The sequence below is a fragment of the Armigeres subalbatus genome, chromosome 3, assembly GCF_024139115.2.
Source record: "Armigeres subalbatus isolate Guangzhou_Male chromosome 3, GZ_Asu_2, whole genome shotgun sequence".
Classification (NCBI taxonomy): Eukaryota; Metazoa; Arthropoda; class Insecta; order Diptera; family Culicidae; genus Armigeres; species Armigeres subalbatus.
Window position 1 is genome coordinate 325,812,996 of NC_085141.1, and position 13,795 is coordinate 325,826,790.

A 13,795-nucleotide genomic window follows, 5' to 3' on the forward strand; every position below is an offset into this window, starting at 1 on the left:
GAACAACTTTTTCAAGTGCCAGCCAGGCCATCACCACCTCGGCATGATCTGCCTAGGATCCGACGTATAACACGCGCCAATACCGAAGCTCCATCACTGCTAGAGATTCAAACAGCCATCCAAAGCATGAAATCGAATAAAGCCCCAGGGGTCGACCGCATATCAGCCGAGATGCTCAAAGCTGACCCCATGACATCTGCTCAACTACTGCATCGTTTATTTCGTAATATCTGGGACACCGCAACTTTCCCGGTCGACTGGATGCAAGGTATTTTAGTGAGGGTGCCCAAAAAGGGTGACCTGACTGTATGCGATAACTGGCGAGGCATTATGTTGCTGTGTACCGTTCTCAAAGTTCTGTGCAAAATTATCCTAGCCAGGATTCAGGAGAAGATCGATGCGACTCTCCGGCGGCAGCAAGCCGGATTCCGTGCCGGAAGATCCTGTGTGGACCATATTGTCACGCTCCGCTTCATTTTGGAGCAGGTCAACGAATTCCAAGAGTCCCTTTAATTGGTATTCATTGACTACGAAAAAACTTTCGACCGTCTCAATCACGAGAATATGTGAGGGGTTCTGAGACACAAGGGAGTGTAACCGTTTGGTTCCATTGAATGCTTGTAGCTCCACCACAAGTTATTTAACATAACATTCCCAGATATCCCCAATACACCCTTTTTATAAATAGGTCAACATTGAGATAGCGACGCTCATCTGTCTTTGGGAGGATAGGGCGGGCATCTCACTCTGAAACGTCACTGTCAGCGGTTAGAACCTTTGTCGAGCAGTTTGAACTGAAAGAAAAAAGAAACTCATTTTTGCTTTGATCACTGGTCGACAGGTGGAGCATAGGTGGCATAGATTATGGAAGAATAATGTAAAGCGTTCATCATTTAAAAAAAAAACATAGTTAGAGCTATCTCCTATAAAAACCCTTTGCTTGGAAGCAAAGTCCTCTCTTTTGCTGTAAAACCTGGAACGTAGTAGTAGTGCGCGCGTGTGTAGCATCGTAATTCGAGGTTAGAATTTGGAACCGTACCTCATTTTTAGTGGAACATTTAATATTCTTTTTGTCTCTTTGTTTAGTGGTTAGTCCGTGTTAGTTACTATTACAGCACGATAATTCGTCGCTATTAAAAATTAATCGAAATAATGTGTTAGTAGGACGAATGCAAGTATGACCGTATGACTAAAACAGTTGATAGTATCCTACAATAATGTTTAAAATTAGATTACAGTTAGTAAACGTGTATAAAGCCAGTTGCACGATTACCACAAAAACCCAAGTTAATAAAGAAAAGGTAATTGCGGTGAAGAAACTGTGAACTAAATTGTAAAATCAAGTGGCGTTGAAAACTAATACTCGCATTTAGGTCCATAAAGCGGGCCTTTTCTTTTGTATCCTTGGCTAGGCCAAAGCTACGAGCGCAATCCAACCGGTTTTTGCAGGAACCGGTTCGTTCCAGTACACCGGAACAAGATTTATTTGATTCCGCAAGTGTCCAGAGCAGCAAAACATTGTCGTCGGCCGTGTGAAGGCCTAGTGTTCGCCATCTTGTCGGGGATATGTTGACTCATCGAACAGCCGGGAACAGGCTCAGCATTCCAGAGTTTCCGGTATTCGCCATCTTTGCGATGCGATGTTCGCCAGGTCCACCCTCCGGAACCAGCATAGTTCCCCAACAGATGGACGGTCTGATCAACCGTCCGTCTGAGGCGAACTCCGGACACGATAGCCAACAACCCGCCAAAACCGAACGGTGAGTCAATGTCCAGGACTCAAGAAGAGATACTCATCTGCTACCGTCAAGTCATGCCCCAAGTGTCAACTAGAACAAAACCGCAAGTAAACTATTTCCAAAACGTGACCATGTAACCATTACCATGACCATTAAACCCAATCACCTCAAGTACAATAAACTAGTAAGGTACACCGGGGCAAGTTGAAACGGTTTTTTCAAAGTTGAAATTTGAAGTGCTATAATAAATTTTTTTAATAAATTTTGAATCCGTTTGCCGTGTTTGCTAGTTCGGGCCAAAGATTAAACATAAAAAATAAGCAACCTCACCAAACTTTTTTATAAATATTTTGTATATTGAAATTACTTTTTTATGTGCATCGTTTCAACTTGCCCCGCGTATCGGGGCAAGTTGAAACACTGCGCTACCTACAGAGATAAGCTATTTTTTCCGTATTAAAATCACAATATATGTACTCAGTGAGACTCAAGATGCACGAGGTTGTAAAGGTGACTAAATTCGCATAAGAGTCCCATGTAATTTTTTGATGATTTTGATTTTCTTTCTAGAAACTACCTTAAAAGTGTCTCCTGTTTAAGAAAAACTGATAACATAGTAGGCTTTCTTCTAAAAATTTTAAAACCAAATCCCAAATTGTGTCGCCTCATCTTGATATTTACTCGCATAAAAGTCACATTCCAGATATTGATATTCTTTTATTCAAAAAATAAACTTAAATATGGTCCATTTAATTGTCTCATATCAATATATACCGTGAGACATCGAAATCCGTACTCTAGACTAGACTATAGAAATCGAATGCAAATGAAACGTTTGTCTTTGACAAGGGAAGAAGTGTTTCACATTTACACATAAAAACTTCGAAAACATGAGAAAATTATGAATTAAGCAACTACTCCTGAATCGAAATCCGTCCACCGCGCCCGGATTTTGAATCAAAGGATCATTATCCGTACAGCTATTTTTAAACTAAATATTTAATTTGAAGCAGACTGATTAAACAAACTATCATTGTAAATAGTTCAATACGCACCTTGAAAACCGATCCCTTCGTTTTGTAGTCCACTTATCTTATGTAATGATTCGCAATTAGCAATTAAAAAACAGTAACCTCTGGTGTAATTATGCTCTACCCGTAGAACAATGGCGGCAGAAACTCGTTTGGTGGGTGGCGACTTGTTTTGATTTTTGTTGTTTTAATTTCAAAGCCTACTTACATTACTATCAAGTATCTGAATTTTAGAAAAAAAAAATTGCGAGGCAGACGTTTTGAATCGTTGTTTCAACTTGCCCCGCACCACACATTTCTATTTGCCCCGATGGGTTTAAATTGCGGAGCAATTTCAAACGACCGAAATACAAAAATTAAAACGGATCTCCCATCGATTTTTCATAATCATTATGTTTGTTCAACATTGAATGATTACCTACCGGGAAAATTTAAGGAAAGCACTCTTCCACATCATTTTGAGACCTGTTTTATTGGCACGTCAAAAAGTTGGTTCGAATTTTGCAAAGGGCGAAAAATAAACATAGGCAGGGATTGCGTTTTTGTAGCTGCAATCTTCCGGGAATGGCAGTCAGAAGGTGCGTTCAGGGGAGTAGTTTGTTGTAAAAAATACTCAGGGCATTGGGTCATTTCCGATCCAAATTACAGCTTCCGTTTCAACTTACCCCGCATTTCAACTTGCCCCGGTGTACCTTATTAAGAAATGGAGCCTAATGAATAGTACTAAAGAGCAAATCCCAGTCTATTAAATATTTCCACTAATTTTCTATTTGTGCGTTTTCTCCGGGCCTACAAAAGAGCCTTCAAGCCTCGACATTCTAGAGTATTCTCATCAGACAGGAAAGTGTCTTCAAAGCAGAGTTACCATTAGCCGTTTCTATTTGCGCAGTCTTTCTACGTGTTCTCCACTCGTTGAGCAACCTAAAAAAATCCGTATTGTCCTACTCACACGAGGAATCGTCGCTGACAGGATTGCAGAGAACTGATGACTTGTTTCACTCCATACGACCCTGAAGATCCTTATCCTATGAACGGGTAGGAAGTAGCATGTTTCAGGAGTTCCTGAGAAAATCTTCGGCATCATCGAGGCACAGTACGAGGCCTTCTCGTGTGGAGTGCTGCACAATGGGTCTTGTCCGACCCTATCCGGGTCGTAGCTGGTGTGAGGCAAGGATGTATTCTATCACCGTTGCTGTTCCTCATCGTAATCGACGAGATTCTGGTAGATGCGATTGACCGTGAATCAAACCGCGGGCTGTTATGGCAGCCTATAACCATGGAGCACCTAAATGACTTCGAATTGGCGGATGATGTTGCACTCCTCGCGCAACGGCGCTCTGATATGCAGAGTAAGCTCAACAACCTTGCCGAGCGCTCCTCTCCGGCAGGTTTAGTCATCAACGTCAACAAAACCAAATCGTTGGATGTGAACACGGTGACTCCTTCCAGTTTCACAGTAGCCGGGCAACCAGTGGAGAATATTGAAAGCTTCCAATATCTTGGTAGCCAAATGGCGTCAGACGGCGGTACCAAGATCGACATAGGCGCACGGATAAAGAAAGCAAGGGCTGCCTTTGCGAGTTTAAGAAATATCTGGAAAAACAGGCAGATAAGTGAACGCACCAAAATACGAATTTTCAACTCTAACGTGAAATCTGTGCTGTTATACGCTAGCGAAACATGGTGTGTATCAGTGGAGAACACTCAACGGCTGCAGATGTTCATTAACAGATGCCTGCGGTATATAATTCGGGCCTGGTGGCCTCACAACTGGATCTCAAACAACGAGCTCCATCGTCGTTGTCACCAGAGGCCGATAGCAACAGAAATTCGGGATCGGAAGTGGGGCTGGGTCGGCCACATCGCACTGTTCTGGATTTCAACATCACACTGATCTCATAGTGCGTCCACCAGGGTTCCGGTTTTGGTGATCTCGTCCAGTATTTGTACTGGATCACCCCTACTTGAAAATAGGGCACTCATTTAAACCCCTTCACCCGTTTGGTCTTGATACGTTGGATCAGCAATGGAAAATCCAGCATGCAACGCTTATTAAAAAATTTCTGAACGGAGAAATCAATTGCTCTTATCTCCTTCCGCTAATTGGTTTCCGCGTACCAGAAAGAATGCTGAGACAGCTAACTTTTCTGCATAATGGATTTCAGCGGACTCTTTTTGGTTATACCAAAAAGAAACAGCCACAGTTATTGGAATGTGTACCCGTTTTGGAGGTGCTGGTTTACTCATACTTTTCGGTCGGCAACCTGCCTAACTTTACCTTGAGAATTGCGTCTGCGACGGCAATTATTCGGCGTAACTCTTCGATATGGCTTCCTGCCAGACGTTTTTCAATAAGAAGACGAATCCTACGATCCGCCTTCTTAGCAGCCTTATCACCCTGGCTCTGCGCCAAATCTTCTTCGCCGGTAAGAAGACGGATTTTTCTCTTCGGCTGCTTACTGGACTCCAGCAGGGTCTTCGCTACCGCAACTAGGTCGCGAAGAGTCAGGACGGTCTGTTTTAAGTCCCTACTGTAATGGCCGCGGTTGTCCAAAAAAGACATGATCACATTCGTGATGTCTATCATCACATCCATTTTTCGAACATTGCCCTCCCCATCATTGGCCATCATTTCTTTGATGACCTTGATCAGAGTGGTGTTGTACATCTTAATATCAACGGGCACCTCTTTATCGCTTACCCTAGGCGATCCGTGGGGTGACTAGTTAAGGCAACTTCTCTTACCAGAATCCACCTTATCGCTAGTTTCACCTTCTTCACTTCTTTTTACTCTGAAGCTTAATATGCAGAAAGTTGCTAAACGACATGAAGAAGCAAAACAATCAAAGGTGCCAGTCGACACAGTGTAACTTTTGCAAAAGAAGGAGAGCAAATTGCCTACACACAAATCATATCCCAATTTTTTATAGTTTGCTGTCGTCAGTCAATACCCTATCGGATATCAACGTAGTTGTCTTATTGGTAAGAAGAAAAATCACTAATCTGACCATTCTTCTTCTTCTTCTTCTTCTTCTTCTTCTTATTGGCATGACATCCCCACACTGGGACAGAGCCGCCTCGCAGCTTAGTGTTCATTAAGCACTTCCACAGTTATTAACTGCAAGGTTTCTAAGCCAAGTTACCATTTTTGCATTCGTATATCATGGGGCTAACACGATGATACTTTTATGCCCAGGGAAGTCGAGACAATTTTCAATCCGAAAAACGCCTAGATCGGCACCGGGAATCGAACCCAGCCACCCTCAGCATGGTCTTGCTTTGTAGCCGCGCATCTTACCGCACAGCTATGGAGGGCCCCTGACCATATACCATACAAATACAGCCAGTAAAATTAAATTAAGCTTACCTGATCAGTTTATAGAACGGCACGATGAACGTTTTGATCGCTTCCAGTACCGAGTATTGCGATTTCGGAAACTTGAACAGCACTTCTTCCTTATTGATCCACTTTACATAATCCTCGAAGACAAAAATTTGATCGATATAACTTTGCAAAAGCATCACGTACTCTCGGAACTTCTCCGTTTCGGTCATATCGTTTATAATTGCAATTTTCGGAATCATTTCCTCCATTTTCTCGTTCAGCTGCTTCGTCACCTCCTGCAGCTTCTCCTCAAACTGGAACTTATAGGTTTCAAAATTGGTCGAGTTTATGTCGAAAACGGCCTGAATGCGGAAATACCAGTTTATGCTTTCCACTTGCACGTCCATATGGTCTGGTGGCAGTTCCAACAGTTCGACTAAATAGGCGCCAATCTGTAAGAATAATATTTAGTTAGTTCAAGAAAAATTGCTACATCCCTTTAGCAAGAGCTCACCCTCATCGATTCTTGGATCTTCTCCCGCAGTTCCTCGATGACAACAGTTTTGGCCCGAGTCATGTACTCCCCGTTTGCCATCAGCTGCTCGGTCGAGATCGGAATCTCCAGCGCCCGATCCTTGATTTCCTCAAACTCCTTACAAATTCGTTGACTCTCCTTCCTATGTTCCACCGCAATGTGGGCCGCAATCCGCTCAATGTACTCCCGCACCATTTTCCTTACGCTGCCGATTGCATCCGATTGATTCACGATGGCCACATAGAAGTACTCTTTCATCACCATGTTTTTGATCTTATCGCTGTACGCTTGGAAGTAGTCGATCTTCTGCAAATACTCCTCGAACGAACGCGGCTCGTTCAAAAACTCATCCAATTCGTCTTGGGTTTCGGGGCTGATCAATCCGTTGAACTGTTCCTGAAAATCCTTCAAATATAATGCCAATGGTTCGAAGGTCTTTTCAAGAGCCAGCTGTAATGCGTCGTGAGCTTCCTGTAGAGTGATCTCTCCAACCACGACCTTCATAAAGTTGGACTTGGTCACAAATGCCTGAGCATCGAGCACATTTTCCAGTGGCTCCAATCGGGAACCAACGATGGCAATGTCCTCGATCGCGTTCTGGTACACGCTGTAAATATCCTTCAAGTTTGGGAACAAATCCACCAATCCATTCTCACAGATAGCAATCATCTTCATCTGCGGAATTTTGTGTACGTTGAGTACGGTTTGTCGCAGATGCTCGATGGTACGCAATTTTAGCTCCGTAAGCTGACGGTTGATGAGACCCGAAGCGCAGTTGATCACTTTCGGCCACATCGATTTCGGAAGCGTACGACGATCGAAATGCTTTTTCAGTATCCGCGCAATCTTCGGATACCATTCCTGGGCGATGAAGTTGTTGTATCCTTGGAGTTCCTTCTTGGCCATGTCGCGAAGCTCATTCAGGGTAATCTCATCCTTCATCCTATATTTGTGGTAATCGTTCAGTACGGTCGGAAGGTCCGTATACGAATAGTGAATGATGCACCGAATGAACGGATGTGGAATCAGCAGGTTCTTCTGGATAGCGGCTTTGTTCTTAAGGAAGTTTTTGTAATTTTTTGTGCGTCCGAGGCGCTTGAATTCAAATTTCTCTCTCGGTGGAACATAGTCGTCGGGAGCGGGTTTGAAAATTTTCTGACAGCTGAACGCTTTCATGACCTTATCGAAGTCTTCGTGTACGTCTGCCATGTAGTTAGCCAGTACGGTTGGATATTGCTGTCGAAGGCGTTTTGGTACATATGACAAGATTTTTTCCTCGGTCCGCGTAAGCATTTTGGGCACCGGAGCACGCTTAGCATGTTCACGAAGTTGATCGGCGTAATACGATTCCGGTTTTGGGATAACGTCATCCAAGTCTTCGGTTTTGCGACGGCAGATTTTAACTTTTTCCTAAAATATACAAAAAGGGGATTGCTTTTACGAAGTTCGTAGTTTCTATTAGAGTTGAATATCATTTTCAAATCTAAAAGAGTAATTATATGTTAACAAAATATCCGTTTTTTTTAAAGTTTACTGGCGAGACTCTGAATAGAGTAAACCTCTGAACTAGGCCTTTGATGATACCGTTGCATAATTCCTTTCGAAGCAGTTTGCCAGCCGTACACGGAGCATGTCGTTTAAGAAGACGCTGTTGCAACTGAATCGAAGGGAATTACGTTCATAAATAGTCAGAGAGGTCTAATGCTACCTGAATTCGTAATATTTTAACGTCATTCATTTCATGTATTTAGTTTACATCTAAACCAATAACACTGAATCAACAATTTGACCCCACAATACACGGTTCGAGGCAGCATCTCTCCATCCTCGAATGCGCCCTACGTTCGCCAAGTCGTTTTGCACCTGGTGGAATGCTGTCCGGCATTCTTGCAACATGGCCTGCCAATCGTACCCTTGCGGCTTTAACTAGCTCGTGGTTCATCCTTCACCACACATCGCCAAAGATGGTTTTAAGTACCCGTCTCTCGTATACTCCGAGTGCTTGCAAGTCCTCTTCTAGCATTGTCCATGTTTCATGTCCGTAGAGGACTACCCTGTCGTAATCTGAAAAAGTGACGTATGCGCCATTTTACAACATACATGTTTTCTATTTTTCTGTTAAAGAGTACGATGAGTACTACTCGTTAACACTATTTTTGGAAAATGGCGTATACGTCACTTTACCAGATTACGGCAGTAACCGGTCTTATCAGCGTCTTGTACTTGTACATGACACATTTTGTGTGGTGATGAATTTTTTTTGACCGCAATTTCTTCTGGAGCCCGTAGTAAGCTCGACTTCCACAGATGATGCGCCTTCGTATTTCACGACTAACATTGTTATCAGCCGTTAACAAGGATCCAAGGTAGACGAATTCCTCGGGTGTCCTACGAAAGGCGGAAAGCACATGAGGCGGAATACGAAAGGCAGAATGAACGAAAGGCGGAACGATACAAAAGGCAGAAACACGAAAAGCGGAATCACAACAGGCATAACCAGTAGACCTCTTCATGTTTTCAAAAAGTATCAAAAATTCAATCGGTCAGCCCAGCATCACAATTCTTGTGCTAAAATAAGTCTCCTGTCAAATTTTTAGCTAATTCGGATAAAATTTCGAGGTGGCTCAAGTCAATTTAGTGTTTTTGGGCTATTTTCAATTTTGGAAAAAATCTAACAAGAGATATAAACGTCGAAAACTATCGCAACAACCTCTATACGGAAGCTTTTGGTGTGCTCTACAAGTCTTGTGAACATTGCCATTCGTTTCGTTCACGTTTTGTCCATGTTAAAGTGATTTCCAAGCATTTAAGTGCATAAAAATACTGTTTCCCCCAAAAGTCGCTGTTCTACAAAACTCTTGAGTTTATGACAAATGATTGTTAATTTATTATATTATTATTCCTCTTTTTTCCCTGGAAATTTGAGTAATATAATTGTCAATGTGCGATTTACCATTAAATTCTTAAAAATCAGAAGCCGAACATTTGTAATAAATTTGCACGTTAGGATTTCTTCAAGTAAGTTGTTCGAACAAAACATAAATTAAATCATATGATATTTGATGCTTACAACAAACGACTTCCAAATTTTGTTGAATTCATCATATGTCTGCATGCTTTTAACATTGAGTGCATTGTAGTAACAAGTGAAATCGAAGCTTCTTTGTTTGAACAACTTGTTTGAAAAAATCTCAGCGTGCAAATTTATGACAAATGTTCATCTCCTGATTTTTAAGAATTTAACGGTAAATCACACATGGGCAATTATATTACTCAAATTTCCAGGGAAAAAAGAGGAATAATAATATAATAAATCAACAATCATTTGTCATAAACTCAAGAGTTTTGTAGAACAGCGACTTTTGGGGGAAACAGTATTTTATGCACTTGAAAGCTTGGAAATCACTTTAACATGGACAAAACGTGAACGAAACGAATGGCAATGTTCACAAGACTTGTAGAACACACCAAAAGCTTCCGTATAGAGGTTGTTGCGATAGTTTTCGACGTTTATATCTCTAGTTAGATTTTTCCAAAATGGAAAATAGCCCAAAAACACTAAATCGACTTGAGCCACCTCGAAATTTTATCCAAATTAGCTGAAAATTTGACAGGAGACTTATTTTAGCATAAGAATTGTGATTCTTGGCTGACCGGTTGAATTTTTGATACTTTTTGAAAATATGAAGAGGTCTAATAACCACGAAAGGCAGAATTGCATTAGATTAGGCTGTTTTAACTTATGCGGACATTTTGAACCAGCAGATCAAATGGCGTGATTCTCCATGTGCTATAAAAAGATTCTTGTTGTTTAGTGTGGAGACCTTCCGTAGCTCAGCGATAAGGCATATGGCTTTGTACGAAGCATACCATGCTGAAGGTGACTGAAATCGAATCTCTATACGGTCTGTTTTGGGTTGCAAATTTTCTCGCCTTTCCGAAGCATGGAAATCGTACACTTAATAACTCTGGATGTGCTTAATAGATACTAAGCTAAGAGACTGTTAGTGTTTCAGTTATGAGATGAGATTTCAATAGATAGAAAGAGGCTACCCCGTTTGGCATAAAGTCATTTGATATTAATGTCTAATGTTAATGGCCTTATGTTTGTTTGACATAACGCAATGAAAATGATCTTATTTTCAATAATCATATTCTTTACGCAACTTAAAACTGGACTTCAACATAGACTTCTTGATATTTACAATGAAGAAGGCAAGATGCATGCTCCCAAAGAAGGCACCATCAACTCTTTTCCATTATCCAGAGCAATCGATCGCGTATATGCTCCGTGCTTTAAAAGAAGGCATCATCAACTTTTTTATATTGTCTCTAGCTATTGCGTAATTTGAAAGAAAGAATAGTCTCCCCTCCCCTTTTGCATTGTACCGAGCAAACGCGTAAAGAAAGCCTTCATCATGCGTTTCGCCTTGTCTCGAGTGACCGTTTGATTTAAAAAGTTGTGCGAACGAAAATTCAATAAAATAGAATTACTTTTACTTTCACTTTTTGGGGAATAATACGTTCTGAGGAATGGTCTCCTGGGAATTAGTAAATATATTGAGCTAAGTGTGACTGACGATGATACATACAAAATTTTCAGATGTTTCATACAAAAAGGTGATAAAGGGGGGAGGGGGGTTGAAAATAATCGTTTTAAGCGTAACGTAATTAATGGATCTTTCCATATTGTAATTATAATTTAAATAAATGTCAATAATAATAATAACTATTCCGAAAGAATTGTAATTTATCTGATGTTATATTATTTATAATCAATTATGCTAAACGGCTCTTATGCCAAACAACTATTATGCCAAATTATTGTATGCCAAACGGCGTACCCCGATAGAAAGTAGACAAATATACGGAGGGACGTGCTTTTAAAGAAGGAATCAAATCCTCCTTCAACTTAGACCTGGCAGATGCGAGCCTTCAAAGAATAAAATATGTTCTCCTTTATCTCAAGCAGGCGCCTGAAATTACTGAATTCTGTATTTCCGCCTTTTGTAATTACGCCTTATGATATATTCCGCCTTTTGTTACAAGTATAAGAACGTTTGCCTTTCGAGATTCTGCCTTTTGTGATTCCGCCTTCCGTGTTTCCACCTTTTGTTACAGTCCCGCCCGACTTCCACAGATGATGCGCCTTCGTATTTCACTACTAACATTGTTATCAGCCGTTAGCAAGGATCCAAGGTAGACGAATTCCTCGACCACCTTGAAGGTATCCCCGTCTATCGTAACGCAGCTTTCCAGGCGGGCCCTGTCGCACTCGGTTCCGCCCACAAGCATGTACTTTGTCTTCGATGCATTCAACACCAGTCCAACTTTAGTTGCTTCACGTTTCAGGTGGGTGTACAGTTCTGCCACCTTTGCATATATTCGGCCGACAATGCCCATGTCATACGCAAAACAAATAAATTGACTGGATCTGTTGAAAATCGTACCCGGCTCTCCGCATGACACCTTCTAGCGCAATGTTGAACAACAGGCACGAAAGTCCATCACCTTGTCTTAGTCCCCGGCGCGATTCGAACGAACTGAAGTGTTCGCCCGAAATCTTCACACAGTCGTTGGGACCTGTTATTCACGGCATTTTTGAAGGATTTGCCGTACAGTAAAGACCTGGCCTGTTGTCGAGCGGCCGTTAACGAAGCCGGCCTTACTTCCCACGAACACATTCACTAATGGTGACAGACGTCGGAAGATGATCTGGCAGGCATTTGTAGGCAGCATTGAGGATGGTGATCGCTCTAAAGTTCTCACACTCCAGCTTGTTGCCTTTCTTGTAGATGGGGTATATAACCCCTACCTTCCACTCCTCCGGTAGTTGTTCAGTTACCCACACACTTAGTTTTTATTTCTGCAGCTCGGCAAAAATCCGCACAGCCGTGCGCCAGCAAAATGAAAAACTGATATTCCAGCAAAAATGATGTTTGTTAGCTGATTGTCGGCAAATTATTTGCTGATTTCCAGCAATTTTGACAGAAATCTCGGCAAAAAACATGTTTGCTGGGGCACGGCTGTGCGAATCTCGGTAAAAGTTGATCATTTAGCTGAGATCCCGGTAAAAAAAAAATAAGTGTGCAGATTCTGACTATCAGTTTATGCACGCAAGTGACCAGCTTTTCCGGGCCCATCTTGATAAGCTCATCTCCGATACCATCCTTACCCGCTGATGGGATGAATTAAATTTTCACTCGATGATGGGAAAAATTAAATTTTCAAAAAATCGGGGATGATTAAAACTCACCTTCGATTTTACTTTTAAATTATCAAGGGATAAAAACTCGCCAGCGATTAATGTCGTTTTCGGTTTTAAACCTGGGTCAGGTCCGACCCCGACTCTGAATAACCGAACGAAAAACGAATCGGGATCGAGTCAGTATGATGGTATTAGTGAGAACTCAAGCCCTATCATCTGTTTTGTTTTCAATTCGCACTTTTATCAGCTGGCAGAAACAGACATATTTTATCTATTGAATTTTGTTATTAGTGTTATTTTTTTCTTGTTTTATGAATTATGAATCAGACGTTTCTTCTGTTAATTGTTTAATGACTAAAATGACTATTAATCCATTCATAAATTAATGTGATTAGGAGCTTGTGATGAATGACGACGGCAATGTGGATTGCCGTGAAAGAATTTATGCCAATCCGTGTTTCCCGATAAACTATTATGCTGATTCTATATGGCTTTTTGGGTAACAGTGATTGTGTTACAGTAGATTTGAATTATCAATTATGTCATTGAAATGGAACAGAACAAGAAAATATGGGAACACTTTGTAAAAAATCCAATACAAAATTTATTTAGATTTGGTGCCTTTTATTTTAAAACAAAGAATCAAATCGTACAAGAGTTGAACAGCATTCTTTTTTGCTATTTGCATTCTTTCTGCTATTTTTCTCCCCAGAGGGGACCCTTTGGGATAAATTGCGATTTCGTCAGAACTGCAAAAACCAAATATACAAAAGAGGCAAATAATTTTTCACTACAAAATCTAAACAGGAGATTCAACATAATAAATATCAATGGGAATAAATATGCCTTTGTCGGTTTTTTAACGAATTACAATTAAAAACCTTTCTTCCACTCAAAAATGATGCACAATTCGTATGAAAACTGTTCCTAAATTTGTTGAAGGCAACATAGTTGCTA

General features: G+C 41.1%; 1 protein-coding gene and 1 long non-coding RNA gene across 2 annotated transcripts in view; one reads left to right on the forward strand and one right to left on the reverse strand.

The window, feature by feature from the left end:
• The window catches only part of LOC134225533 (dynein axonemal heavy chain 12), a 49,699-nt gene that overhangs the window by 21,517 nt on the left and 14,387 nt on the right, over nt 1-13,795 (reverse strand). The window contains exons 2-3 of the mRNA XM_062705697.1: nt 6,610-8,040; nt 6,138-6,547 (exon numbers count right to left, since the gene is read on the reverse strand). Of these exons, the coding sequence (XP_062561681.1) occupies nt 6,138-6,547; nt 6,610-8,040 (1,841 nt within the window). The remainder of the gene's footprint in view (nt 1-6,137; nt 6,548-6,609; nt 8,041-13,795) is intronic.
• LOC134221117 (uncharacterized) lies at nt 866-1,274 on the forward strand. Its single transcript, XR_009982215.1, has 3 exons — nt 866-1,019; nt 1,087-1,175; nt 1,232-1,274. It is a non-coding gene; the product is annotated as an uncharacterized LOC134221117 (long non-coding RNA).